The sequence below is a fragment of the Canis lupus genome, chromosome 5, assembly GCF_003254725.2.
Source record: "Canis lupus dingo isolate Sandy chromosome 5, ASM325472v2, whole genome shotgun sequence".
Classification (NCBI taxonomy): domain Eukaryota; kingdom Metazoa; phylum Chordata; class Mammalia; order Carnivora; family Canidae; genus Canis; species Canis lupus.
Genome location: NC_064247.1, coordinates 67,616,783 through 67,644,423, shown reverse-complemented (window position 1 = coordinate 67,644,423; position 27,641 = coordinate 67,616,783). Strand labels below are relative to the sequence as shown.

The 27,641-nt window shown below is 53.1% G+C and overlaps 1 protein-coding gene across 4 annotated transcripts in view; it reads left to right on the top strand.

The window, feature by feature from the left end:
* Nucleotides 1–22,087, top strand: part of KIAA0513 (KIAA0513 ortholog) — a 59,337-nt gene extending 37,250 nt beyond the window's left edge. For 3 of the 4 annotated variants that reach the window (XM_025427025.3, XM_025427024.3, XM_025427026.3), the window contains 12 exons: nt 2,001–2,473; nt 4,481–4,580; nt 5,434–5,507; nt 8,418–8,488; nt 10,118–10,322; nt 11,194–11,234; nt 11,766–11,844; nt 13,743–13,820; nt 15,036–15,065; nt 18,105–18,185; nt 18,709–18,803; nt 20,318–22,087. In XM_025427025.3, coding sequence (XP_025282810.3) covers nt 2,145–2,473; nt 4,481–4,580; nt 5,434–5,507; nt 8,418–8,488; nt 10,118–10,322; nt 11,194–11,234; nt 11,766–11,844; nt 13,743–13,820; nt 15,036–15,065; nt 18,105–18,185; nt 18,709–18,803; nt 20,318–20,367 — 1,233 coding nt within the window. In that variant the 5' untranslated portion in view covers nt 2,001–2,144 and the 3' untranslated portion in view covers nt 20,368–22,087. The remainder of the gene's footprint in view (nt 1–2,000; nt 2,474–4,480; nt 4,581–5,433; nt 5,508–8,417; nt 8,489–10,117; nt 10,323–11,193; nt 11,235–11,765; nt 11,845–13,742; nt 13,821–15,035; nt 15,066–18,104; nt 18,186–18,708; nt 18,804–20,317) is intronic. The other variant, XM_025427027.3, reaches the window with a different exon arrangement.
* Nucleotides 22,088–27,641: the final 5,554 nt, after the last annotated feature.

The window sequence follows — 27,641 nt, the reverse complement described above, 5'->3', positions numbered from 1 at the left end:
AGTAGTTTGTGTTACTTATTAGAACACAATTTTCAGCTGGATTTGGATGAATATTTTATTTACTTATTTTTTAAAATAATCCAGGTGCCCCTCAATTTGGGTGAATTTATAATACAGATATTATTAACCCAATTTTCCTATCATAGTGACTGCAAACATCTTCCTATTGTGTGATTTTCTGTTTTTAACACCCAGTGTGTTGTTACAGATGTCATTTTCTGTGCTTTGGAGGTTCTGAGAATATGGTGGCTGGAAGGACATTAGAATTCAAGCTCGACCACAGTGTCTCAGATGGAGAGACCCTGGCCCAGAGAGCAGAGGCGGGGGGCACAGGTGGCAGGAGGGGAGCCAGGGCTGATGCAGCCCCAGACTGCCACTCCTTAATCTCCTCAGTGTCTTCTGAGTGGTAGTGCTGTCTCCTGGCTCCTAAAAACCCCATGTGACTCCCCTGGCCCAGACAGTTCTTTCGAGTGGAGGTTCATTCTTCTCTTCTTTGAACCAAGGCAAGCTTTGTAGGACTCCACTGAAAGCATACTGTTGCCACTCCGACAATAAGGAGTCAGCCATTCCATCTTTCTGACTCAGGGTGTTTAAAAATATCCTGAGCTGGGGAATTTGGAGGAACTCATGATCGATTTGTGAACATTAAGCTCTTAACAGGCAGCAAATGCAATCTAATATCAAATCACCCTCAGAAGATGCATTAGTGCCACAGTGTCGGCAGCTACCTGTGTGCTAGGTGTTGTCCTAGATATTTGGGGTCTGCAGAGGTGAGGAGAGGGACATGACCAATCTTGAGGTTGTGGTTGCTCTTGCCTGGAGGAGATGATGCATCAGGAGGGCTCTTGCTTCATGCTGAGTTGTCTGCGTCTCACTGCTGGGGAAGGAGGGTCCCAGAACTGTTAGGTGACTCCCGAAATGGCAGTTCGGAAACCTAGTTAGATGCAAAGACTAATCCCAGCTCTGCTGCTGTTCCACCAGCATCCTGGACCACCCCTCCCCTCCCTGCCCAGCTCTTCCAATACATTCATGGGCAGCTCTGTCCATCCATTCACAGATGTACAGCAAATACTTCCTTAGTCGAGACTGCACTAGACAACTTGATGGCCACAGAGGTGCTCCAGGGGCTTATACTTCAGTGGGATAAACAGAAATGGTAATATCTACCCATCAAACAAGCAGAATTCTAAATGGGGGTAAATAAAATGCTGGAGGTGCACACAGCCATCAGTGAATAGTTTTGAATAGAACGTGTGTGAGCTCCTTGAAGAGATGGCACCGTGTCCACCCTGGGGGCGAGCAGCATCTGGGCAGGGTGAGGCAGGAAGAAGGAATGAAGTGGGGAGGGGGGAGGGCAAAAGGAACAGACCTGTGAGCCAGATGCCATCATCTAGGTGGCTATGGTGCAGGGAGGGCAGGAAGGAGAGGGTGGGTCTAGGCAGCAAAAGATGCTCAGAAGCCATGAGAGGGTTTGAGTGATAGGAAAAGAGACATCTGTCTGGCAGCCTGGGAATGTCCTAGGCCTTGAGTGGAAGAGTCCTCAGAAAGGAGCCCAGGAAAGAAGAGATGCCAGCCCAGGAGGTGAGGGGCCCATGTGCTGAGCAGAGGCAGCTTTTCCCAATGTACAAGATGAACCGTCTCCCATGGCCACTGACACTAATGGCAGTGAGTGGCAGAGGTATCCCTGGTGATTTTCTGATTCCAGCCTTTTTATTTATTGGCATCAGTCTGGTAGGCCAGAGCAGGGGGGGCCCAGCAGGTGCAGTGGCTTTGAAGTCTATTAGTGTAATTTGGAGGAGTCCTGATCATTGGTATTCATGTGTTCATTATTTCAACAACTAGTTATTGAGTGCCTACCATGTACCAGGTGTTTAACAGTAGACAGTAGGGAAATGATGTCCGTGTAGCAAAGACCCAAATCCTAGAAGTTTGGATTCTCATTGCTGTACTCCCCCTATGCATCCCGTCTCGTCATAATGTTTATACATCTCCCATTCTAGATGCCTTAGGGCCATGAGAGCTGCCCCCGAAGACTCCTAGTGCCCAACAACTCCCAGGCAACGCATGTGCTTGGGCTCCAGCTCCCACTGACACAAGCGGGAATCCCATCTGCCAGCCCTCCAGCCTGGAAGCCTCCCCGAACCATGGAGGCCCTGGACGTCCCCGTGGGCACGCTGATAGACTTCGGGACTGAGCCGTCTGCCTCCTCACCCCTGGAAGCCCTGCCTCCGAAGCTGCAGGATGGGGATAGCTCCCAGGGCGACGGTGCTTCGGAGAGCGAGACCACAGAGTCTGCGGACAGTGAGAATGACATGGGCGAGTCGCCCTCACACCCATCCTGGGACCAGTACCACCGCTCCTCTTCCAACGAGTCCTTCTGTTCCAACCAGAGCACTGAGTCCACCAAGGATGAGGAGGCCCCGGAGCTCCGGGAGTTCATGCGCAGCTACGTGGAAAAGATCTTCTCTGGAGGGTGAGCCCCTGGGACCTGCTCTGTGCTCCCGGCTCTGTCCTTTATAGGGCATCCCCTGGGGCCCAGGCTTCCGTGGGCCACCTGGGTGGTTCTGAGCCTCACCCCTGGTTCCAGCCACTCCAAGGATAGGCTCACATCCTTGCTGCTAAATCCAGGACTCTAGTTTGCTTACCTGTGTCTGAGCAATGTCAGGTTAGCTACTCAGCCTTCCCTGTCAGACTCATACTCCGTTAGGGCACCGCTGCTGCTGGCAGACTTTCAGAGCAGGAGGTGTGTAGGCCAAAAGGTTTCAGTTACCCATACTCCTCACCATGCTCATGGCAGCTAAGCCTCCAGCAACTGCCAGGAAGGGGACGCTTCCTTGCTACTCTTTCTTGCCTTTCTTCTATGGTTTTTAAAGGGGTAAATGGGAGCCCTGGCAATTGGAGCAGAGGTTGGGTTGGGATCAGACTAAGGAGGGGGTGTCTGTGGGTGGGCCTCCAGCTCCCCCACCCACACTTGTTACTATCCCAACATGGGGGTGGAGAGCCTGCAAACCCAAATTCCTGGGTTTTAGATGTCAGCTTTGCCCTGCATCCCTGCCACACACTGGTCACTGGAGGCCTTGCTGCTCCTTTGTCTTATGTAGAGACCTACAGCATCAGCATCATGGGAACTTGCTAGAAATGCAGAGTCTTGGGCCCCACCCAGACCCACTGTGTCTGAATCTGCATTTCAACGAAACCTCTGGACTCTCCATGCACACACTTCAGTGTGGGGAGCTAAGCAAATGAAGGGATCATTTTCCAGTTTTAGTGAAGAAATAAGACTGCCTGTTGGCACCATGTATAGTGTACACTATTTCCTACCATGATTAAGGCCCCTTGTTTGTAACTGAGCAAGATGGATGTCTGCCTTTTCCAGATGTGCGTCCGCTTTCTTTGCAGTTAGATGAGGGAAGAGAGCTCAGTGATAATCCAAATAATGGCCTCTGCAAAAACACATTCATGTTCGATTTTGAATGCATTCTAGGAGAACAGTAGATGTGGCTCCCTCCTAATTTTGTTTGACTAACACTGGAATTGGTCTGCTTTCTCTGAGCACACCCAGTTAATGAAAGGGGAGAAAGCATGGAAGCTTGCTAATTTGTCAGGAAGGCCAATCTATATTTGTGGCAGCCTGTCAGCAGTATGGAGCACGGACAACTGAGCCGGATGCATTTTCAAGAGCATTCCAGAAATCACTGCAAACTGGCTGGCAAATTCTCCGATTTCATCTGGTGTTGGTATTTTGGGATAAATGAGACCAAGATGTTTTCTACAAAACCTTAAATAAATGAAAAATTGCATGAGCTAATTGATCTTCAGCCCTTCTGTTTCTTTTTTATTTTGTCTTTAAATCTGGGGCAGATTATTAGCCTCCCACGAAGAGGGATCAGAAGTAGTTTAAGGTCAGGTGAGCATTCTGTTCACCCTGGCATTGGTGACCCCCTAGGGTCCCCTAGTCTCCATCCCTCACATACACAGCCAGGATTGTCAGAGGGGTGAGCCGACTGGCTCTTCAGAATAACCAACCAAAGCCAGTATGTCCTGCTGAGACTGAGCAGATTAGGGATTCTTGAATTCACTGGATGGTTCTCTGCTGATTTCAGCCCTAGTGGATGGGAAGGCAGTGGAGCTAGAGAGCCAGGCCCTCAGACGGTCACCTTACCTTTGTCAGAGCTCCTACTTCACTGGAGGCAGGACGCAAGGGACAGAGCCTGGGCTTTGGAGCCGGGAAGTCTGGATGGAGCTCCTGTTTGCTGCTCTCTAGCTGTGTTTGATCCTCTCTGAGCCAGTTTCCTCATCTTTGAGATAGAAAAGACCCCAATTCCTCATGGGCTCACCCGAGGGTGGGATGAGCTGGTGTAAGTTAGGCATCTGCTCCTAGGGTGCCATACTTCCTTGTTCCTTCTCCTGCCTCTTCCCCGCTGTGGCTGGATTTCTTCCAGAGGATTCAAAGTTGCTTTGCCTCCTCTGTTCCTTTCAGGGAGGACTTGGACCAGGAGGAGAAAGCCAAGTTTGGAGAGTACTGTAGCAGTGAGAACGGGAAAGGCCGCGAGTGGTTTGCTCGATACGTGAGCGCCCAGGTGAGGGGCGGCGTCGGGAGGCGCAGGGGTGTGTGGCACATTCCCGCCACCTCTGCAGCACCCACTCTGGAGAAAAGAGTCACGGGAAACAATCCAGCTGAGAAACTAGTAGAACTTACTTAAAGATGTTCCCCAAAGACCTCACTAGAGTAGCGGGAAGTGAGAAGTCGCTCATCCGAGTGCCTCTACTAGAAAAAATGAGCGAGCAAACTAGTCTTTCAAACTGCTTGCAATTACAGAACAGTTTGTTTTTTTAAGGGCAAGCATGTGGACAATGTCCGTGCCTAATTTTAGTCAATAACCCTCAATATTCAGTTTTTATAAAGATAATGTAGACAGTGACAGCCATGTGAATTCAGAAAAGAACGATTTTTTGGTAAATATCTTGTAGGCTTTTTTTTTTTCTGAAGTGGCTTAGGCCCTTAGTTTTTAAAGTATTTTTTTATCACAATTTATTTTCCAAAAAGAAATTAGAAAATGCAAATCAGCAAAAAATAGAGAAACAGCCCATAACTACACTCCAGAAATCTCCCATGTTGTCATCTGCGGGTTTAATCCCTCCAAGCTGTTCTGTGTTGTGTAGGTAAGCGTGTGGTGTTCCTAGCTCTTAAAATTTCAAGGAGATGCAGGAAAATGTTGGCTTGTGCTCTGCCAAGCAGTGGTGTTGTCCCTGGTGCCAGCGCCCTGCTCAGGGTCCTGGCTGCTGTGAAGCAGGGGAGGCTGCTCCCGTCCCAGGCTCATGGCCGGGCTGTGTCTAGTGCTGCTCAGCATGGTAAGCCCAGCACCCATCTGAGCTACAGCGTGCCTCCACCACCTGCTCGCTCCATGACGTGTCTGCCCTATTCCTGGACAGCGCTGCAACTCCAAGTGTGTCTCGGAGCCAACCTTCTACCGCCTGGTGCAGTCTTTCGCTGTCGTCTTGTTTGAGTAAGTAATGCTGTCACTCAAAGCCTCTGTCCTACAAGCATGTCTTCCCCGCCTCTCCTACCCCGTACTAACCCAGCCATAACAGCCACCTGCGTCATCAACTGGCACTTGCTCTGAACCACCCACCCCCCCATCTGCTGAGAGGCAGCGTCCTACCAGCCTCTTGCAAGAGGGAGTTAGGGTCCTCCCCTGGCAGTAGAGGTTAGGTGGGAGTAAATCCCTCCATGAGGGCCATAGGACAAGCTGGGATGACACGCAATTGACCCTGCCCTCCTGCAGCGGAGATGTGGCCTTTTCTTGATTTCTTGTTGTAAAGTACTTCCAACTAGATAACCACCCACTTAATGATGTGATCAGATGACTTGGGCCTGCCCTGAGTACTAATTAGGCCCTGCTGGAACGTTTTATCACAGCACAGTAGAAGCCCGAGGGTGATAAAAAGGGCCCCTCCTGCCCCTGTGTAGCTGTGAGAGGCAGGCCATGTGACTCACAGGCTCCCTCCTCCTGAGGCCCTGGGGTTCTGGGACTGCCAGGCCCACGTCATGCATCTTGGACCTGCGTCAGAGCAGGTGACAGCACCCCCACCAGCATGAAAGGACAGGATGTGTCTCTGCCTTGAGGAGGTGAACAACAGCTTTATTGATCTAGGGGCAGGGGAGAGGAAGCCCCAATCTGGCAGTTGTTTATGCCCCACTTACCCTTATTTCCTCATTGTGGTTCCGTGGTCCTGGTCCTTATGGTTTGCCTCCATGTTTTGAGGCCTGAAAACCCCCCTCCTTTCCTTTTCTTTCCCCTTCTTATCCCAGCAGAAACATCACCGCTCTTGTGAACCTTAATTCCCTTGTGTCTTGATGTGTCCTCATCTCTTAATTCCCCCTACGAACACAGAGCATGGACTAGAGGGAAAAGACCAAAAAGAGGAGAATCCTTATTTTTCCAGCACCTGCTTGGAATGTCCCAAGTTGAGGATAGGCTCATGTGGGATTCTGGGTCTCAGAGCTGGCAAGGGTGGAGGGACAAGAAAGCATCACGGAAGGAGCGGGTTTCAAACAGGCCCAGTTGTCTTGTGTGTAACACACTCTCGAGCTCTGAGAATACCTCAGCTTCAAAACATTCCCATCCAAAGGATTTCTCACGAATCCATATTTTGCAAAGATTGCACCTGTCCCGCTTGGTAACACATATTTAATTCTGCATTTACTTTGAATTTTTCCTTAAAATAGGAGAGGGGAAAAAATACATTCAAATTCCAACCCAACTAAAACACAGAACCTCCCCATTTCTGGGTGAGCATATGTATTTGTGGATGGTTGGAGGAAAAAAAGAAAGGAAAAAAAAACTTGTGATCTTCTAAAAATATGTATTTTTAAAATTTGAGCTTTACAATTTTTAGTTTATTAGGGTTTTATGTTTTTAATTTATAGTCCTTTATGATTTTATTGGCAGAGTTTAGGTCTTCAAGTTTTAAATTATTTTTATGTTAAAAGAGAAAACTGTCCCTGACCCCATTGTATAGATAAGTTCCATTGACTTTTTTAAAAATATTTTATTTATTTATTCATGAGAGACAGAGAGAGAGGCAGAGACACAGGCAGAGGGAGAAGCAGGCTCCATGCAGGGAGCCCGATGTGGGACTCGGTCCCCAGACCCAGGGATCATGTCCTGAGCCGAAGGCAGATGCTCAACCGTTGAGCCACCCAGATGTCCTGACTTTTTTTTTTTTTTTAAGTAATATTTGTGCAAAGTTAGAAACTAAACAGGAAAGAAAAATACAGAACAGGGTAGAGAGGCATAGTGCCTAAAATGGAAAGGAAACCTCTTCTCACAGCCCTGTCCTCACTCCTGTGGCCCTCTTTCCAGTGATAACCCCTATCAATGACACATGCCAGTGAGTATATATTTTTCCAAAAAAAAAAAAGAGCATTGCATCCCCATACAATTAATTATTCGTTTCTAATGGCTATATGGTGTTCTGATATCTAAATGTATCATAGTTTATTTGACTTGCACCCCATCAATGGTCCTTGGATTATTCCTCCTCATTGTCTCCTCTGGTTTCTGGTGCTGCAGTGGGCAACAGTGTCGCATTTGCAGCTGTCACAGTGCACATTTCTAGGGGCAGGCAGGCCCCCTGTTTGAAGATTCCCCCCTCTTTTTTGTTTGCTAAGCTGACTGGATCTGTGTGTAGCTCATAAACCTTAGTGTAGTAAGTATAATATAGTAATTATAATCCTTTACATTTGTGGAACATTTTTTGGTATATAAAAGGTTCTTGTGTTTAACAATTTAATTTGATTTTCGGCAAGTGATATAGGGTAGGTATTCATATTCCTAGTGGTTCTCCAAGTGCTCTCCCTGAGCCCAGGAGCATTAGAACATCAGCTTCACAAGGCAGTTTGTTAGAAATGCACATTCTTTTTAGGTCCTAGCCCAGAAACACTGAACCAGATTCTGGGGGTGGGCCCAGCAGGTGGGCTACTCTCAGGGCGATTCTAATGTAACTCAAGTCTGAAAACCACTGACTAGTATACCCTCGAACTCACTGCTAATTCCTAAGAATTAGGGGTTGGAGGGCCACTTGGCCTGGGGCCTGACTTCCAGTCCTGGCGCTGCTCCTGTGTATAGGATTGAGCTTCCTGAGCCTTGCTGTTCCACTTTGAAAGGGAGAGGAGGCCAGGCTAATAGACCAAGATCTCCTTCCTGCCCAGGATCAGACCAATCCCCAGCTGTGTGCCTATGGGCACTTCATCCAATTGGAGATTCTTTTTTGTTGCTTCTACATAGCATCTGGGGAGTGAAGTATTAATGTGGACATATTTATAAAATTCTTAGGTTTTGCTTCATGAACTTGCACTGATAAAATTGGGTAAAATGATTCTTTAGCTAGTCGAGCCTTACTTGTCATTTTAGGTGTCATCAGATGGACGACTTTGGGCCTGCCAAGAACCTCATGACCATGTGCTTCACCTATTATCACATCGGTAAGGCTACGGACACAGCCTCTGTGGAGGGAAAACATGGAAACTCAAGACTTGTCACTTTATAACGTGGCATCAAGTGAGGATTTCTTTCCCACTAGCAGCAAAGTTGTGAGGCTTCCAGAAAGCAACAGAACCTGAGGTTAGGGTGGGATGAGCAAGGAGTAAGGTTCCTGAAACAGGAGGAAAAGAGGTAGTCCACACTGTGGGTCATGAAGTTGCCTATCCATGGTAGGAAGGAAAGCACCCAGTGCCTAGATGAGAGGCTAAGTTCATTTGGTGGGAGATTCCATGGCAGACTCAGGGATTGCTGGATGTGAGAACATTCTTTCATGTTTTAGCAAAATACGACATTGGGTTGGTTACTGGAGAGAATGGGAGGATCAATATAGGGCCTTGGGGTGGAACGCGTCCCTGGGTGTGGGTTGGTGATGCTCTTATGAAGAGTACAGATTGTTCTTTATTCTGATGCCTGACAGTTCTTCTGGCTCGTTGTGTTGGAACTTTCTGGTAATGGGAACTTGAGGGCTCCCTGTGTGAAGTTCCTTGGGTGTGACAGCAGGGACTCATTCAGGCCGCTGTGAGCGAAGGCTGCTGGGGGCCTGCATGTGGTCTGGAGCTGGGTCAGGGCAGCAGTAAGCATGGCCTCCCTTCCCACCTTTCTCAGGATGCACAGTTCTGTTCTGATGCTATAACCCTGAGTCCTCTGCAGTTTGGCTTTGTACTCCCCCTACTTCCAAGTGCCTGTCCTCTCCATGCCTCAGTTCTGCTGGTGACAGCTGATCAGACTGCCTTAGCTCCAGGCCAGGCCACCACTAGGCAGGTCCTTCATGCTAGGCCTTTGGGTCAAATGGGAACTTCTCGTCCACACTGTGCTGCTCCTTCTCAAAGAGCTGCTCAAGTGGCTGCTGCTTGTCTGCATCACATCTGTGCAGTTGCTTACATTAGTAGGGGACACTCAGCACCTTGACCTTTAGGAGCACTTTGATGAGCAGGGGCCACCCTGACCCGCAGGAGAGCCTTTGGCCCTCAGGGGGCACCCTGGCCTGTGGGAGACCCTTAGACCCTCAGGAGACCCTCTGCCCAGCAGGGGGCGCCCTGACCTGCAGGAAACCCTGACCTGTGGGGGCACCCTGACTGGCAGGAGAGCCTCTGACCTGTAGGGGCCACCCTGACCAGCAGGAGAGCCTTTGGCCGTGCTGTCTTCCCTTCCCTCCCCCCTCCCCAGGGATGCCCACTCCTGCCTGGGCCAGTGTCAGGCCCACAGCAGGGCCCGGAGCCTCTCTTGAGTCCACCTGCCTCCTCCCAGCACAGGGAGAGGTTCTTGGGCCACCTGTAATCCTTGGCCTCCTCCAGCACAGCGTAGCTCTGTGTGTGCCTTGCTCCCCACCTTCAGGTCGCTGAGCTCCTTCAGGGCTGGTCCTCCCGTTTCCTCTGCAGTCTGGGTGCCCTGGCTAACATCTTGTATGCAGTGGGTGCTTAGCTGTGGCCCTGAGAGGCCCGGCCTGCCACCTTCCCCTGGCATCTTGGGGCCTCTACTTGTCGCCCCTGCCACCAGGGGTCCTGGCACCCTGTTGTTCCTGCTAAGCTGTGCGGTGCCATTCCTGCTACCTCCCACCTTCATCCCCTCAGGTAAGCCGCTCCTGCTACCCATGGAGTCCAAGGAGAAGCCTGCAGGGAGCATCGACTCCTACCTGAAATCCGCCAACAGCTGGCTGGCAGAGAAGAAGGACATCGCTGAGCGGCTGCTGAAGAACACGGCCAGGACAGAGAATGTCAAGGGCTTCTTTGGGGGGCTGGAGACCAAGCTGAAGGGACCCCTGGCCAAGAAGCACGAGTAAGTGTGTCACTAGGAGGGCTATGGCGAGGGCCAGGCATGACGTGGGCAAAGGCCACGTGCAGAGGCAGTGATAGGGCGGCTCTGACCTGGCAATGGAGGGGTCTGTGCGGCCGCCCTGGGTAACTTTAGGGTCCTGCTAGCCGCTCCTGGGAAGCACAGCTGCCGGCCCCACTTGACTCCCCACCCTCCACACAGAGTTTTCTGTGGTTTGCAAATGCCATTGGATTGGCTGACAGGCAGGGGTGTCCCTGGGGATCAGGGTTTTCTAGGACTGATGGGGAGCATGTCGAAACTGCCAGCGAGCAGGAGGGGACTTGCAAGCCCTCTTGCCCCCTTCCTCCTGGAAGTGTGGTGAGAGCCAGTGTGAACGGAACCGGGTAGGCAGGGGATGGACTCCCATCCCCCAGGACAGCCATTCTGTAGCAGGAGCTCAGGAGCCTTCTGGGACTGGGCGCTTGGGAACGGGTTGTTGAAGTGAAGACTTCCCAAGGAAGGGGCATGTCAACAAGAGGGTACTCCGGGCTCCCAGTGTCTGCGCCATGCCCACTGCAGTCCCCACAGTCCCCTCTCATGGTGGGTTACAGCCAGGTGACTTGGAAGATTCCTTCTGTGGTCCAGACAGTTTGGGATGCAGAGAAAATGATGCACAGAAGCCTACATGCCACATCTCCTTAATTCTGGTAGATGGACAATTGGCAAATGTAGCATTGACTTAATAGCACCTTTTCAGAGAAAACCACATTAAATGTCCCCATTACGAAAAGACATAATCATGCTTCAGCCAGGTAGACCGGTTCCTTTGAGCTGAGAAAATGTGTAGGGGGGTCATTTTGTCACTGCTGTGGTGTTTCCCCCCCCCCCCCCCCAGGGAGGATGAGAACAAGCCCAAGGAGAAACCACAGAAGACCGGTGAGTGCCTCCCAGTGCTCCCCGGGCCCAGCAGGTGCCCAGCTGTGGCCACAACAGTGCCCCTGGTCCTATACCCAGGCCCCCGTGGGGTCTTCAGTCAGCCCCCCAGGAACTGGCCCCTGACCATCTGTGGCGCGAGATGCCACCGTGGATGACTCCTGACGTCATTCCGCTGTGGCCTCTGCTCACCTGTTGAATTTCTGGGGGAAATATCTTCTCTGGGGAGAGGATTCAAGGACTAAATTCTACATCCCAGGGAAGTGAAGGAAAGTATTGCTGGGGCTGGGAGAGCTGTGCCAGGGACCCCTCCTTCAGGAGAAGTCCCCACCGCCAGGGGGCAGGAGCATTATTCCTGGCTGTGGGCGGCAGAAAAGGAATCTTGAAAAAAAAACAAAGAAAAGCAATCTTAGAATTTCCACTGTGTTCCTATAACCACTGGGGAGAAGCAGTGCTGCCTGGAGGGATGCTGAGGGGTCTGCCAGCAGGGGGGTACAACCGGAGCGACGGTCTGTCTTTGTCGCCTGCCTACAGTGACCATGTGCAGCCCGGAGGAAGAAAGGAAAGGGGAGAAGGTCTACCTGTACACACACCTGAAGCAGCAGCCCATCTGGTAAGGCCGGCCTCGCACCTATGGGGCCATGGCTCCTGACATCTCCATCTCTGTCAGAAACGGAGCTTGCTCTGCCCACCAGGGTAACCAGAATAGAAAAGGTGAACCATGGCAGGTGTTGGGGAGGATGTGGAAAAATTGGGACCCTCATACATTGCCGATGGGGATGGAAAGAGGGCAGCAGCCACACACAACAGTCTGGTGGTTCCCCAAAATGTTAGTGGAGAGTTACCCTGTGATCCAGCAGCTCCGCTCCTAGCTAGGTGCTCAAGAGAACTGAGAACAGGTACCCAAGCAAAAACCGATGCATGTAGGTTCCTAATAGCCAAAAGCTGAAAAGAACCTGAATGTCCACAGGCATGGACACGTGATGCATGGACACATAAAATGTGGTATAACCATGCCACACAGTACCCTTCAGCCACGTGAGGGAATGAGACCCTGACCGATGAGTCATGGGTGAGCCTGGAAAACATTTTGCTGAGTGAAAAAACTAGACACGAAAGACCACAATGGTGTATGATGCCATTTAGATGAATCGTTCAGGATAGGTTCGTCCCTAGAGACAGAATAGCTGAGTGCTTGTGGGGCGCTGAGGGAACCAGGGAATGGGGAGGGACTCTTCATGGGGCTTCTTCATGGGGGGATGAAAATGTTTTGGAAGTAGATGGTGGTCACGCTTGCACAACTCTGAATATACTAAAAACCACTGAATCGTATACTTTAAAAGACTGAGTTGATGGTACATGAATTATATCCCAACAAAGCTGTTTTATATGAATGTATAGGAATGAAGGTCATGAGTAAATGAGGGACGGGTGGTCAGGAGACCTTTGCCCTCAATCTCACTCTGTGAATGACCATTTGTGCTGTTTAGGCTTGTGAAGCATCCCCATCACCGTGTTGTGTTCACTCCCAAGTGGGCAGAGAGCTGGCACCTGCAGCCCCAAGGGTGTCAGATATGCCCCTCCCTCGAAGGCCACAGTACGGCCCTTGGAGAACTTGGCTACAGGAAGGGCAGAGCGGGAGTGTGGCCAGGGCGGCCCAGGCGGGGCTGTCCCTAAGCCTGTGTCTGTATGGAGGCTGAGCTGCACCAGGTTCAGCAGAAGCCGGGAGAAGCTACCAGCCGTGTCACCCCTGTCTAGGGCTTCACCTTGGGCCTCCTGGACTGTGACTTGGCCACTGTCTTATCACCTCCCAAAGGGCTTGGCACACTCTTTCTTGAGGGCCCCAGTGATAAAAACTTTCGGCTTTCTGGGCAAGTGCTCAGCTCTGCCTGTGCAAAAGCCACTGTGGACAGTGTGAATGGGTGCGGCTGTGTTCCCGTAAACCCCGGTGTACACAGGCAGCAGGCTGGGTTTAGCCCACGCACCCTGTGTAGTTTACAGACCCATGAATTTAAGAATAATGTCTCTTACTTGTGTATCTATGAACGTGTTTGTTTTCTGCATTGTGCCTGTCTGTGCCAGGTTCCCATTTATGTTACTAGACCCTGTTCTGAGGCAGCAGGTGTCCCCAAACCTCTGGCTTCCTCTGGGAGGCCCAGTGGGGGTGGAGAAGCAGAAGATGGCCTTCATCCACGTCCCAGAGGAGGTGGCTTCAGCTTTGACCAGATGGAGGCGGGACTTAGCCACCTGGCCTCCGTCGTCCTGCCCCCACGTCACTCATGTTGTACCTTCATCCCAGAAGAGATGTGACCCTTGGCCGGGAGCCAGGGAACTGCCTTGGTTTAGGACAAAGGCACATGCTCGTTTTTCTCTTCTCTACTCTGCCTCTCTGCAACTTGTCCGAAAGCCCTATAGATGTGGTGGGAATCCGTGCGCCCTATCCCTCCAGTGTGCTGAGACCTGCCTCCCCGCCCTCCCTGGAGAGGACTGACACCCGCCTCTGTCCCACAGGCACACGCTGAGGTTCTGGAACGCGGCTTTCTTTGACGCTGTCCACTATGAGAGGAGAAAGCGGTCTCCCACCACCAGGTAGGAGCAGCGTCTGGGCCCGCCTTGCCTCGGGGAAGAGGACCGGGGAGTGGCTTTATTTTCTGGTTTCTGCAGAGAAGAGCAGAAGGACGGCTGGGTTAGTGCGTCCATGTCTTCTTCAGCACCTTCTGACCCCGGTGCCTGGCGCACTGCCTGGAGGGTCCTGGGCACGCATAGCTTCATGGGTGGGGGTCCTCAGCTTGCATGAGCGCTTTCTGTCCTGGCCTCTGGCATGACTTGGCCTGACCCCGCCCCCTACAAAACGCAAACTCCCTCAGAATGAAACCACCAAGAACCCCAAGGAGCCACTCTGCCTATGGCTGTCAGAGATGAGAATCCTGAGCACAAACCATGCCACAGGACTATGGGGCACAGGGCTGGCCGCACCCCCCCCACCCCACCCCCACCCCCCGCAGATTCAGCTCAAGAGAGTGAACGTCTGGGGACATGCGATTGCTACATTCAGCTTACTGCTCTGATCTGCAGCCTGAGATCCTGCCAGCCTCCCCGAGGGTGGTCTTGCCATATCAGAAGACCCCCTTTGTAAACTGTCACACAAAGCACAGTGTGGCAGTGAGGTCTGGTGGTCCTTCCCGCTCTGGTCATGGCGAGCCAGGGTTGCTGCCTGCTGTGTCTAGCTGCCAGGCAGGAAAGGGCAGCAGCCCTCCCAGTCCTGGGCCCCCTAATTGGCACCCCCTCCCAGTCATGGGACCTTGAAGTCTCTGAGCCTCTCCTTCTCTAATGGGGGGAGACCCCCTCAGCCTTTCCCCCTGGCAGGAGACAGCAGGTGCCTGCTGTGTATGGCCGGTCCATAGGGCTGGGGGGAACTGAAGTGCAGTCCTTCCATTGGGGTGGGGGGGCAGCTGCACCCCAGCAGGGCGGGACGGCCTGCATCTCCTGAGGGAGGCAGAGGGAGCACACAGAGGGGAAGATGCTGAACCAGTCCCGGGGATTCTACTGAGAGAATCCCACACTCTGCCAGGAAACCAGACTGAAGGAGCGCTTAGATGCTTGTAGGCGAATGGGGTTTCCTCCTGCTGCTTCTGTAGCTGTCGGGCTCCTAGCAGATAAATGGTCTCGAGTACCCCGTCTCTCTCCGTCTCTCTGTTTCTGCCTGTAATAATGCTCCTCTCTCGCTGTTCTCTTTTTTCCATCCACATATCTTGCATGACTTTGACATGTTCCTCTGTTTACCTGTTTCTGCTGCCGCTCCAGAGGGGATGCTGGAGAGGAGGAGAAGAAGAGGTGTGTGTCCACGTGACTTTGTTGATGTTACAGTGCCGGGGGTCCCCGCCAGGGCCACCTCAGGGCGGGAGCCGTGCACTAGCTGCTGCAGGGGCAGAGCCCAGACACTGGGGCAGGCCCCTCGCTGGGACAGGCTGGTGATGGGTGGGGGCTCACCGAGGACAGAGCACCAGGAACAGGAAGCAAATAGGGCATCCAAGACTCTGCAAGGCCCAGTGTGAGTTCAGAGAGCAAGCAGCAGAGTCCGATGTTGAGCAACTCAAGCCTTCCCCTGGCTGCTCTGGCCCCTCCTAGGCAGGCCCCCAACCCACCCCCTTGACTTTACCCTTGGTAATCCCGTCGCAGCCTGGAGCCGTGGGTGGGTACAGAGGATCTGCCTCTCTGCAGCCAGGCGCAGAGGTGAGCAGGGGTCTGGCAGGCCCTCCCCTGCCCCAGCCAGGCTTGGGAAGGGGTCCCCTCCCTCCCAGCCACTGTGTGGTAGGGAGCCTGTGTGTGCGTGTATGTGTGAGGGGGAGGGTCCCCTGAAGAGAACAGCCTAGAACGGGGCTGGCTTGTTTTTTCCAGCCCACGGTGGAGTCCAACCCTAATCGTTCGACCTTCGTATTTGTTAGATATCTTTTGTAATATATTTTTGGAGTTAAGGACCTGCCTATTCAAAATACAGTTTCTGATACAAGGATTGTTTCTTCGCTGGACGTTTCCCAAAGCACGCTTCCTTTAATCAGTGATGTATTTTTAGTGCTTATTGTTTATGAGAAATCTTGCTTCTTATGCAGTGTTATTATGGCTATAAAAGGAGCATGTAGGCATAATGGACACCCCCCCCCCTTAGTACAAAGCCCCCGCGTCCCCACAGTCTCTCTGGGTGGGAGTGTGACTCACCGCGGCCTCCCAGGGGCAGGGTTGCTTAGCACCTCTGCTGAGGCACAGAACTGGAGCATCGCAGCCGCCTCTGAGCCCACCAGGAGGCACCGGCCCTGGGGCCACATGGGCTATGCCACCCAGAGCAGACGTGGTCTGACCACATCTTGGACCTGCCCCCCACCCAGACACCCACACATGCCCTGGGCCTCACCTGGAAGAAGAGCATGTGTTCTCTTCGTGCGGTGGGAGGGTGGGCTCTGGGTCCCCGGGGAGCCACATGCCTCCAGCATCACATCTCCTCTATAGTAAACTCAGCCGATGATGCTCAGAGGCAGAAAGGCTTCCACTTCCAAAGGCATCTGTGGTCCACATCTGGATTCCCAGTGTGGCAGTTTTGACACAATGTCCTGCCCTCTGTGGCACTAGACCTTGACCGGGATTGGATGTTGATCTCAGTTTTAGGGAATTGATTTGATTGCAGACAGCACCTGATCCTCTGATTGCTAATGACCTTGCATCTCTTTCTTCAGAGGTCAGGTTAAATGCCCCAGTTCTAGTCCTTGCCACAGCAAACAGAATGACTTTCTCATCCAGGTCAGGAGGGTCAGGCTGTTGGGTCATCCTACATGATGTGGGGTTGTGCACTGCACAACCTATGAAACTGTACACTGCAGGCCTGATGTGGTATGAGGATTGATGTGCCTGGATGATCCTGAGGGTAACCGTGGGGGGAACGAGGGATGGGATGAGCATCATGCCTAGAAGCATATCTGAGTATCTTCACGGTATCCTGTTATCGGCGAGAGGAGGCTGGGAGTGACACCTGCCCTCACGGCTATCATGCTCCTGACGTCCTGCGGCCTCCTGCTAAGCCATGGCCACTTGAGTGGCCCTGGGCCTGAGGGTGGGGAGGAGTTAAGATTTGCTGTTCTTGGTTCTCTCTTCCTTTGGCTTCTCCATTGCCCCTACCCCTCACCCCCTCACTCTCTCACTCCGCCTCTCCTCTCCCTCGTCTTTTCTCTCTCTCCTAACCTTGTTTCATCAGACTCATCACCCAGAGCTTAGTTATTAAGGGGGAAATGGGCTTACATGAGCATCTCCTCCCTCCACATCTGCATTTGGCCCTGCGGGGAGCTTCTCAGGTAGACACGGAGGCTCTCATCCCCTGAGGGCAGGGCGTGGAGCTGAGCAGAAGCACAATGATCCCTAGTCCACTTGAGACGGGGGTGCTGTGCCAGAGGAGGGGGAGACCGCACCCTGCAGCGAGCTGTTGGAGACGGCTGGCTTTCAGTCAGGACACGGAGCTCATACTCGGAGAGCACCCCCCCCCCCCCCGCCCACGGCCTGTGCACTCACACGTTCCTCCACGGAGAGTGGACAGAGTCAGGCTTCAGAGCCCACCCGTGCGGCCACACACAGGCTGCGCTTCTTTCTCATTGGGGTTTCTGCGCTCTGTGCTAGAGGCTTTGTGGAGTCTTCATGGGGGGGATGGTTCACGGGGGCCTTGGGATCGAGGTCTCATCTGTGTGCTCTGGGAGCTCCGTGGAGCATAAAACTTACCTATGAGGAAGCCGGGCCCGGGACATGCAGCAGAGCCAAGACCCCACCTGGCAGGACGGTGTGGCCCTCAGCACGTCCAACCTCCCCGACACCTTGGGCCTCCCAGCCACGAGAGGCTATGTACACCCCCCACCCCAAAGAGCCAGTGAGGCCTGCAGATGTAGCCCCAGCCTGAGGGCTTCCTGGACGGGTTCTCAGCACCCACTGCCTTGGGATGCCAGCAGGACCCTCTCTGCAGGTCTTTCTGCCTTTCCGATCACACCTGGACCTCCCATCCTGGAACCATAGAGAAGGACATGGCGGGTGGAGTGTTCTTTTCTCCTAGAGAACATTCTGAGCAACTACAAACCACACATCATCTCTGGGTCAGTAGGAAGCGTATCAGCTTTGGGATCTCCTCATCTCAGGAAGGCTGAAGCGATTGAGTTTAGGCAGAGTGTCAGAACCCTGGGCAGGCTTTGCGTAAATGCAGATCAAACAGCTCTGCAGGGGAGGCGCTCCCCACTCCGTGTTAGGGAGGCCACATTGGGTGCCCCCTGTAGATCAGAGCAGGGGGGCAAGAGGCAGGGGACACGATGGCATTCTGGAACCTTCTCCTCTCACCTGTGCTTGCAGGGAGAAGTGGTGCCACATGACCCAGGAGGAGCGCAATGACAGTCTGCGGTTCAATGAGAACATCACCTTCGGGCAGCTGGGGTAAGGGCACGGACGACGACCCTACCTTGGGGGCTCCTGGGGACCCCAACTGAGTGGGGCAGGGTGGGGCCAAGCCTGGGCTTTTCTCCTGCTGGAAGGCCCATTCTCATGGCCAATCACCCACAGAGGGGGAGGCAGGGCAGAGGGGGGCAGTGATGCCCGGATGCGGTGATGAGAGGCCCCCAGAGGAGACGTTCCCACTTGGGGGGGCATTGCAGAGGGGGCTCCGACCCTGACGGTGTCACACATACTTGACACAATGTCATTATAATGTGTATTCTGACACAGCTCAGAAGCCCATTATTACTGATGTTAGACCTGGCTTCTCGTTCCTGATGACCGTGCTTCCTGCCCCCACGCCTGGTGGCGGGCAGTTGTGCCATGAGATGGTGGTTGGCTGACGAGGCTGGTGTTCGTTTTACACTAACAGTTCCAGGCGGGGCTGCATGGGGGGCCCTTGGCTCCCCCCCCCCCCCCCCAGGGAGCAGGAAGGGCGCTAGCTCACGGGTGTCTTTTCCTCCAGCACGTTCACTCACAACATGCTGGCATTCGGGCTGAACAAGAAGCTGTGTAACGACTTCCTGAAAAAGCAGGCCGTGATCGGCAATCTGGATGAAGGTGAGCGGTGGCCAGAGGCAGGCGGGTCTCGGGGTTTAGGAAGCGATGCTCTGCGTTCTGGAATGCCCCACCCTGCTAAAAGGATCACTACTGTTTTAATTAGAAACATGATGTTGAACTATGGGGCAGGTTCACCCCTTCTCTCGTCCCGTCTACCTAAACGCACAGAACACTTGTCATTGTATTTGGAAGTCTGTTTCTGCTAGGTAGCATTTGCCAGGGGTGGGGGATTGGTGAGCTGGGGTGGGAGAGCTTACCAGCCCAGTGTTTATATATGGGGCCAACGGTAAAGATGGAACTGGGTGCTCAGACTCTGATCTTGAAAATGGTCAAGCTCCAACCATGAACTTCCTTCTAAATGTCCACCATATGCCTACCTTTGTTTCTTGAGCCACACAGGTATGAGGGGCAGGGGAGAAGGAGGAGGAGAGGGGTGACGTGAGGTTTTTCTAGAATCTCTAACTTCTTTTTTTTAAAGATTTTATTTATTCATGAGAGAGACAGAGAGAGAGAGAGAGAGAGAGAGGCAGAGACGCAGGCAGAGGGAAGGAGGCTCCCTGCAAGGAGCCCAATGTGGGACTTCACCCAGAACCCCTGGATCACGCCATGAGCCGAAAGCAGATACTCAACCACTGAACCACCCAGGCATCCCTAGGATCTCTGACTTCTTTAACAAAAGAGGATACGAAAAAAAAAAAAAGAGGATACGTTAATATCCGCACCCCAACCTGCTATTGGAGCCAGCCTTTATGGGACATCCCACCACCTGCTGCAAAACAGTTTTCCTTCATGGCCTAAAAAGTCTTCCACTTAAAAATACATTTGGATTGACACAGTATTCTTTTAAAAAAAAAAAAAAACTCCATTTGGGGCACCTCAGTGGCCCAGTGGGTTAAGTGGCTGACTCTTGGTTTCAGCTCAGGTCAGGATCTCAGGGTCTTGAGATCAAATCTCTGCATCAGGCTCCGTACTCAGTGGGGAATCTGTTTGAGATTCTCTCTCCCTCTGCTCCTCCCTATCCCTCCTCACGTTCTCTCTCTCTCTCTCTCTCTCTCATAGAAATAGTTTTTAAAAGCCCTCCATCCTGCACCAAATTAGAGGGGACCACAGCAGAGTAGCCTCAGGAGGCAGGAGAATGCTCCGTGCTTCCCTGGGAAATAGCAGAATGTTGTCGTCAGCCCCACAGTACCAGTCAAGAACATTGTCCCCTTGCCCCTATGCCCCTGTGCGTAGGACTCGGGCCTAGCTCCCGTGGCACAGTTCATCGACTGGCACTATGCCTTCCCTGGCCTTCACGTCATCTCCATAACCAGATGCATCCCATTTCTGAGAGACCACGTCCAGGTGCCAGGCGTGCAGTGTGCTGGTGGCTAAGGGCTCTGTGTCACTGCAAATCTTCAGAAGCCTGTACTTACCACTCCTGGTGAGGTCCTGCTGAGTGAATGCAAAGAGCAGGACCCACCTGCTGGTGTCGACATCTTTCTTCCAAGAATTAACATCATTTTCCTTTCCAGAGCAATACAAGCTGCTGAGCGACCACATTGAGCAGATGGCCACTGAGTAGGCCGTGGGAGGTTGCCCAGAGTACCCTCCAGGAGGACTGAGGGTGCACACCCCTTTCCTGGGCCAGCGACTGGCTGTCACCCCACCTGATGACCCTGCATGACATCGGCAGCACCCAGAGCCACTCCACGCTGCCCTAGAACTAGCAGTTAGAAGAATCCGGTTGCCTGTCTCCCCACCTCCCTTTTGCCTTGTCTGCTCCCCCTATCTGCGTGCCAAAGGGTCCCTGGGATTACATGGCTAAAACCAAGGTGACTGCCCGTACTCCTGAGTGTCAGGCCTGTGACATAAGACAAAGCAGGAGGAGGAGGAAGGAGAGCAGGGCCGAGGCAGACACAGGGCAGCGCCTGCTGCAGCCTCCTGAGGAGGAGAGAGGGAGAGGGTGGGGTGCACATGGGGATGCAGATGGAGACATCATGAGCTGGCCCACTCCAGAGACATGGGGCAGGCCCTGCTGATAGTCTGGGACATTCTTCTTCAGCAGTGGGATGGAGTAGGGGTACGCCCACAGTCAGCGCCCCCAGGGCAGGCCAGGTCAGTCCGTGGCTTCGGCTGGCTCTGTGCCAGCTCCCCACCCTGAGACAGGAACTGGAGTCACTGAAACTGCTGGGAGGAAGGAGACACTTCCGATTTTAGGGAGGGGAAAGAGCTCGGTGCTGGGGACCTCCTTCCCTGGCTGCAGAAGGGCCCAGTCAGGGGGGTGAGCGCCCCGGAGACCTGGCAGGATCTGAGCGGCTGCTTTAGAATCATACCAGCACCGAGGTGTCGGTGTCAGACCACCCGAAATGTGCCTGGTCCACTGACAGCTTCCTTCTGAAGCAGAGAGAGTCCTGCCACTCTCCCTGGGAGTAGCATGGGCTGTCTGCCCCATGAAGCAGCATTGGAAAGAGAAGTTTCTTCAGTAGTTGCAAGGCAACCACCCTTTTTAAAAGCAGACACTGCTGTCCTGTATTTCAAGGAAGACAGGAAAATCTGTGTGACAGGCAGCCGGGCAGAGGCAGCTTCTGGTGGCACCTGTGTGAGGCTCGTTAGTGGAGCAGCCGTGTGCCCTCCACCCCCGGCAGCCTTGGGAAGGCACCTTCCCCTTCCTCCTTGGCCCACGCAGGCTCTGCAGAAACCCCCTGTCGTCCTGCATCAGGTGCCTGGGAACCCTGGCTTTTCTCCCTCGGTTTGTACCGGGCACCGCTGACCAGCCCCAGGACTGACGTGTGACGGCAAGCATCCAGCATGCAGCTCCCCTGGCGTGAATATTTCCCGTCAGTCTGGTTCCCTCTGCCTTGGCGCCTTGCCCTTGGGCTCTACCTTTCCTGACATCCTCCCCTCCCATTCCCTTCTCTACCTCCTCGCCTCTCGGTCATCACATTATGGTCTCCTCTTGAGCACAACAAACCATGCCTGGTCGTCGCTACCCGGCCAGTGCTGGAGCGCTTTTCCTCATGGGATGCCTCCCTGGAACGTTCCAGAGACGAGCATGCACCAACTGAGCTGTAGCACACGTGTCTTGGTGAGGATGGGAGAGGCGACGTGAAGTGTGGTGTGATCTGAGCGTGCAGCTGTGCAGCTTTGCCAGCCAAAGGCTGGATCCTGAAGCTCTGCTCGTTTTTATGATGGTGTCTTGTACGTGTGTGCACGTGTGTGCATGTTTTGGGGGGGCGGTCAGCCTGTCTGGCAGTGTCACCAAATAAAGCACAGCCGTATTGTTGGGTCAGGTCCCACAAACAGGAGGTCCCCCCAATTCCATGGCCAGTGTTGGGCCCCAGGGTTAGCATATGTATCTACTGAATGCATTTCAAAGAAATAAGGTCAAATTAACAGGTATATGGACCCCTCCTTCAAATAATGCTAAAAGGCTCAGCCATGACCCAGACTCCGTCATGCTCCCCTACCCATCTGTAGAATCAGGGCCACACAGGGGGTCTGTCCGAGACCCCCACTGGGCTCTCCCCTTAGCTGCAGAGTCGTTGGCTTTGTCATTTCTTACTCGTTGGTTGAAATACGTTAGGACTTTACTGTAAGGTGCCCAAAAGACTTATCCTTGTGTATGTGAGGTATTTGTATAGAAGTTTGGTTCTACTTTCTGGAGAGAGCCAAGTGGGTCCTGAGGTCCATTCCCCCAGGGAGGGGCCTGCAAGACCTCGCGGGTTTTGGAAGGAAGCACAGCTGTAACTTCTTTCGGCTTTTTCAAGCACTTTAACTTCAAAAATGACCTTGAGACTTTTATTCCTCCATGTAGGCCTCTTGGAATAGCAGTTAAAGGTGGAAGCAAGGGCCACTTTGGGTTTTCTCCCCTCCCGCTCCTTGTTCTTTTGGATCTGGCTGGGAAGAGCGGGGTTGGTCAGCCGCCGGCTGCTGCCAGAAACGTGAGCCCTCCTCAGAGGGCTTGATGATGGCTTGCCGTCTCCTGGTGGCAGCCTTAGAGTGCCTCTGGCCAGTGTCACCTGGAGGAGTACCAACCCTGGAAAGAAGGCTGGCAGCTTGCTCTGCTATTTCCCTCTGTCCTTGTAACACTGTCTCTTCCCTCAGGGGCCTGGCCGGAGCAGACACAGGACAGTCTCAGAGATCCTAGCATGTGGAGAGGTGCCACCCTGGTGTACACACAGGGACACTTTGGTGTGAAAGCCCCTCTAGCCCTTCCTGTAAACTCAGGAACCAGAGACTCAGTGCAGGAAGGGTCAGATCATATCCTAGAAGAGAGTTTCCCATCCCAGCAGGTAGGGTGTCTGAAGCCGGGAGCTCTGAAGGCTCACCCTGATGCAGTGGCATTTCAGGTTTTCTGCTGCCTGTCCTCTGGGGCTGTGTGAATCACAGTGAGCCAGGACAGCCAGTCCTCTCAAATAAAAAGTTCCCTGCACGGAAAACAGGATGATGTTGAGATGCAGCTTTTGGAGGAGAGGTCAGGGTGGTGCTGAGGGAGACAGGGAAGGAGAATCCCAAGCAGGCCCCACGCCCAGTGCAGAGCCCGACACGGGGCTCCATCTCATGACCCTGAGATCACGACCTGAGCCAAAATCAAGAGTCAGATGCTTAATGGACCGAGCCACCCAGGTGCCCCACGATGCAGTTTGGTATGTGTTGAGCGTTTTTTTTGGTAGATGTGTTAGAGAGGCCACGTTGATATTCAGATTGCATCTGTTGTATGTGTGTGCATGTGTTTAACCAAAGGAGGAGAACCGGATTCTGATACTCTGAGTTATTTGTACAGTGAAATGGAGTGATCTATGATTTTCCTGTTGCCAAAAAGGGGGGGGGGATGCTAAGAAGCTCCTACATTACCAAAAGGAGGACCAGAAAGTGCCCATTTCCTGAGTTCTGCACCCAAATTAAAACCTAGGATGTTCAGGTTAGCTGGTGAGCCCACCCAGGCAGAGGTGGACAGTTAACTTGTCCCGCGGAGCACCTGGTATTCCAGACTCCTGATGTGGGAAGCGCAGCGTGGATGCCAAGAAGAAGTTTGTGTGAGGCTCCGTCTCGCCCCGGTGACCACACCTGCCAGTCAGGGCCGCAAGCTGAAGGCCTGACCTTCCTGTGCACCGCGGCAGCCTGACGGTTGGCTTGTATTTGGGGAGGATCTAGGTGGACCTGTGAGGTTGGATCAATTTATTACCAGATTACCTAAAACTGCAAACACGTGGCAACTGAGTGGGGGCAGCCGAATCCTTTGCCTGGCACAGTGGAGAAGCTTGGGAAGGATGGTCTGTCATCCAGAGGGAGGGGGCAGGAGTGGGGAGCCAGGCCAGCCCAGCCTTGGGGGAGGTGGGTAGAGCGCTCAAGCCAGCCTAGGCTGCATCCTTCTCTACCCATGTTTAGTCATCGACCAACCTGTGGGGTGGAGCTCCCTCCTGTCCCCAGCACCCCACCCCACCCCCCCACCCGCCCCGGCCTTGTAGTCCTGAACCATTGCTCCCATGTCTCTGCTGCCTCCTCCCAGCCTCATTTTTCCCTTTAGGACTTTTAGCGATCAGTTTCACCAAAAAGGGAATTGTACTGGCTAGAAGCGCCCCAATTGAATAATGTGCATGGTTCAGACCACGGGCAAGGCCACCCAGGCCATGTGTCCCATACGTCCTAGTCATCATGGGGCTGGGAATAGGGGTGTGTTGGTCACCAAATAATAGGTGGAGGAGTCGTTCTCATATTCATATTCAGTAAATGCACTCGATGCTAAGGCTGTCCTCTATGGGGGACTCCGGTGGGGCCTCGTCGGTGCCCCTCGTTTTCCCTGGGCCCGAGAGTCACATACTCCTCATGAGGACCGGCATGCTCTGTTCCCTGGGTGCTGGCCTGTTTTCCCGAGTCGACCAGAGCCCAGCATGGAACCCCACCCCAACTGTGTCCAGGGGACTCACATGTCTCCAGGATTCGAGTGGGGCTGCACTCTCCATGTCGGGGCTCTTGGTGACTCATGGGAAGGGATAAACTAATCATTTCTAGAAGAGCGTCAGGATGGTCTGGGTTTGCCCGTCTTCCCATCACTTCCACACACGCCTGCTGCCGGGTGTCGGGAGCTGGGAGAGAACTGGTATCCTCACCTAATCCACAGGCTCCAAGGCTACCAGGCAGAGTCAGAGCAGAGCCCTCCTTTGCTGCACTGGGAGTGGTTTGCACTTTAGGTAAAAGGGACCACCTCTTGGTAAATCCCTTTTGACCCAGGGGTCAATCCCAGAATTGGGGGGGCTGTACCTCTTCCCTCCTCGGGCCCGATGTGTGTTCCTGAAAACAGGGGAAGGCACTGCGGGCTCCCTCCCCACACGTCAGCTCTCACGGGGTGGGGTCCTGACCCCTGACCCCTTCTGTGCTGCAGACAGGGTGGGTTAGCTCCCTCTGCCCCTGAGGTCACCAGCAAGCTGGGGCTGTCACTTCTGTGAGGCGCCTTGAAGAAGACAAGCCAAACCTTTGAACATTAGGAAATGCTAGAAATTCAGACAAGAGACATATGTCCCCTTAAAATATGTAAATGTGCTAGAATAAGGTCAGTCTGCCGCCTTTGTTATAAAAACCGTGGCCTCCCCTGGGGCCTTCGGTGATGGTTTACACGTGTGCATTGTGCTGTTTTCTCCCTCGGCCAGCTGGTCGTGGACCTGAACTTGCCATTGCCACACCCAGACCTTGCCCTTAGGAGCCCCCAAAGTAGAGTTGCGACGCCGGTGTTGTTGGTGTGACAATTATGCAATCCTGTGTCCCGCTAGGTGTTATCCTACAAACAGTATTTTAAGGCTGAGGAGGTTTCAAGGTGGAAGATCTCAGAACAGTGCTAAAATCAAAACTGTTTTCCTGTGAAGAAAAAAAATATATGTCTCTATATTGCACCTCAGATTGTCAGAAGGTGGAAACTTAAATACATTATCTTTAAAAAAAAAAAAAAAAAAGCTGGTCTGTTTCATTTTTGTGTTCACGTATCCATAAGGACTTCTCACAGAATTGGCAATCTTCTCAGTGACGTAAGCGGGTTTTCAGAAGAAAGCTTTGGTTTTGTTTTGTTTTTTTTTTTTTCTGGGGCCAAATAGAGGCTTTTGCCATTTAGGCTGAGCATGAGGGTCTTGTCGAGATGGGTGTGCGTCTCGTGGAAGCACGAGGAGGAGGAGGAGGAGGAGGAGTGCTCCTCCAAGGGGCAGCCTGGCCTGCACGGGGCTCTGTGTTGGTGGAGTGGCCCCTGTGGACTGGTCCTCAGCCCGGGCCCCCAGATCCCTGCAACCCCTTCTGCTGGGGTCCTCGCCTGCTCTTCCCCTGAGCCCTCTGAGCCCAGGCCGCATCCCTCCTGTGTTTGGGGGGCTTGGGGTGAGGGCTGTAGGTGGAACCCAGTTGCATCTCCTACCTGACCGAGGTGGGGTGCCTTTACCCGTCCTTTCCGGTGGGGTTTGACAGGCGTGCTCTGTGAGATGGTGCTCTTTCTCATTTTCTGATTATAAGAAGTCGGTAGGCACCTTCTAAATCTCTGGCCTAGGGATCCCTGGGTGGCGCAGCGGTTTGGCGCCTGCCTTTGGCCCAGGGCGCGACCCTGGAGACCCGGGATCGAATCCCACGTCAGGCTCCCGGTGCATGGAGCCTGCTTCTCCCTCTGCCTGTGTCTCTGCCTCTCTCTCTCTCTCTGTGACTATCATAAATAAATAAAAATTAAAATAAAATAAAATAAAATAAATCTCTGGCCTAAAGGACTGAGGGAGGTGAATCTGAGGAGCAGTGAAGGGCCTGGGGAAAGGGCAAGGGGGGTCCCGGGGGCAGGGTGGGGTATTCTCCGTGGGGGTGCCTGGCCTCCATGCCCCCGGTTCTCCCACCCAGTCTGGAGAATGCCACCCCCTCTTTGGCAAATGTAGAAGGACAGACTGAGTGGTGGATGCTCCCATCCCCAGGCTGTCACATCTGACTCATCCTCTGGTGCTCGGGGGACTCCACCAGCAGCGGCAGGCCAACCGACGGTGGGGTTCGGAGGCAATTATGTGGAAGGAGAAGGATCCCCTTAGGGCAACAGGGACCCAGAGGACCATGGGGCAGGGTGAGGTAGCCCTGGGAAAGAGGCCAGGTCCCGTTCCACCCCCCATCCCCCCCCAACTACCAAATAATTCCTTGAGTCTCATTTTTACGTCTGTAAAATGGGAAGGAACTTAACCACCTGCCCTGGGTGGTCCTGCGAGAACCAAACGTGGCATACACAGACCGCAGAGCTCCCACTTACAAAAGGCAGAAAAAAAAAAAAAAAAAGACCAGACTTTTCTAAATTTTACAGGAATACATTTAAAACACCTTACTCAGAATTCGAAATTCACAAAAACTCAATTTAAAACTTAAACGGTGTGGGGATCCCTGGGTGGCTCGCCAGTTTGGCGCCTGCCTTTGGCCCGGGGCGCGATCCTGGGGTCCCGGGATCGGGTCCCGCATAGGGCTCCCGGCATGGGGCCTGCTTCTCCCTCTGTGTCTCTGCCTCTCTCTCTCTCTCTCTCTCTGTGTCTCTCATGAATAAATAAATAAAATCTTAAAAAAAAAAACAAAAAACAGTGAAGCCTTCGATGGTGTTTCTCTCTAGGTTGTACCCTTCCTCCCTCTGACCGTATCGAAGCGTTGAGGGAACACCACACTGTCTTCTGGACAGGATGCTGCCAAACTGATGAGTCGCTTAGCAAAGCCAACCAGATCGTCTGATTTGTCCGGTTGGATTTTTGTGTTTTGATAGAAGCATTTGTGTGCCTCACCCTCCAGCGACGGCCACTGTCAGTCTTCTCTGCCGAGGTGTCTGCTACCCGTTTTTGATGGGGTGGCTTGTCTTCTTATTGACCTACGAGA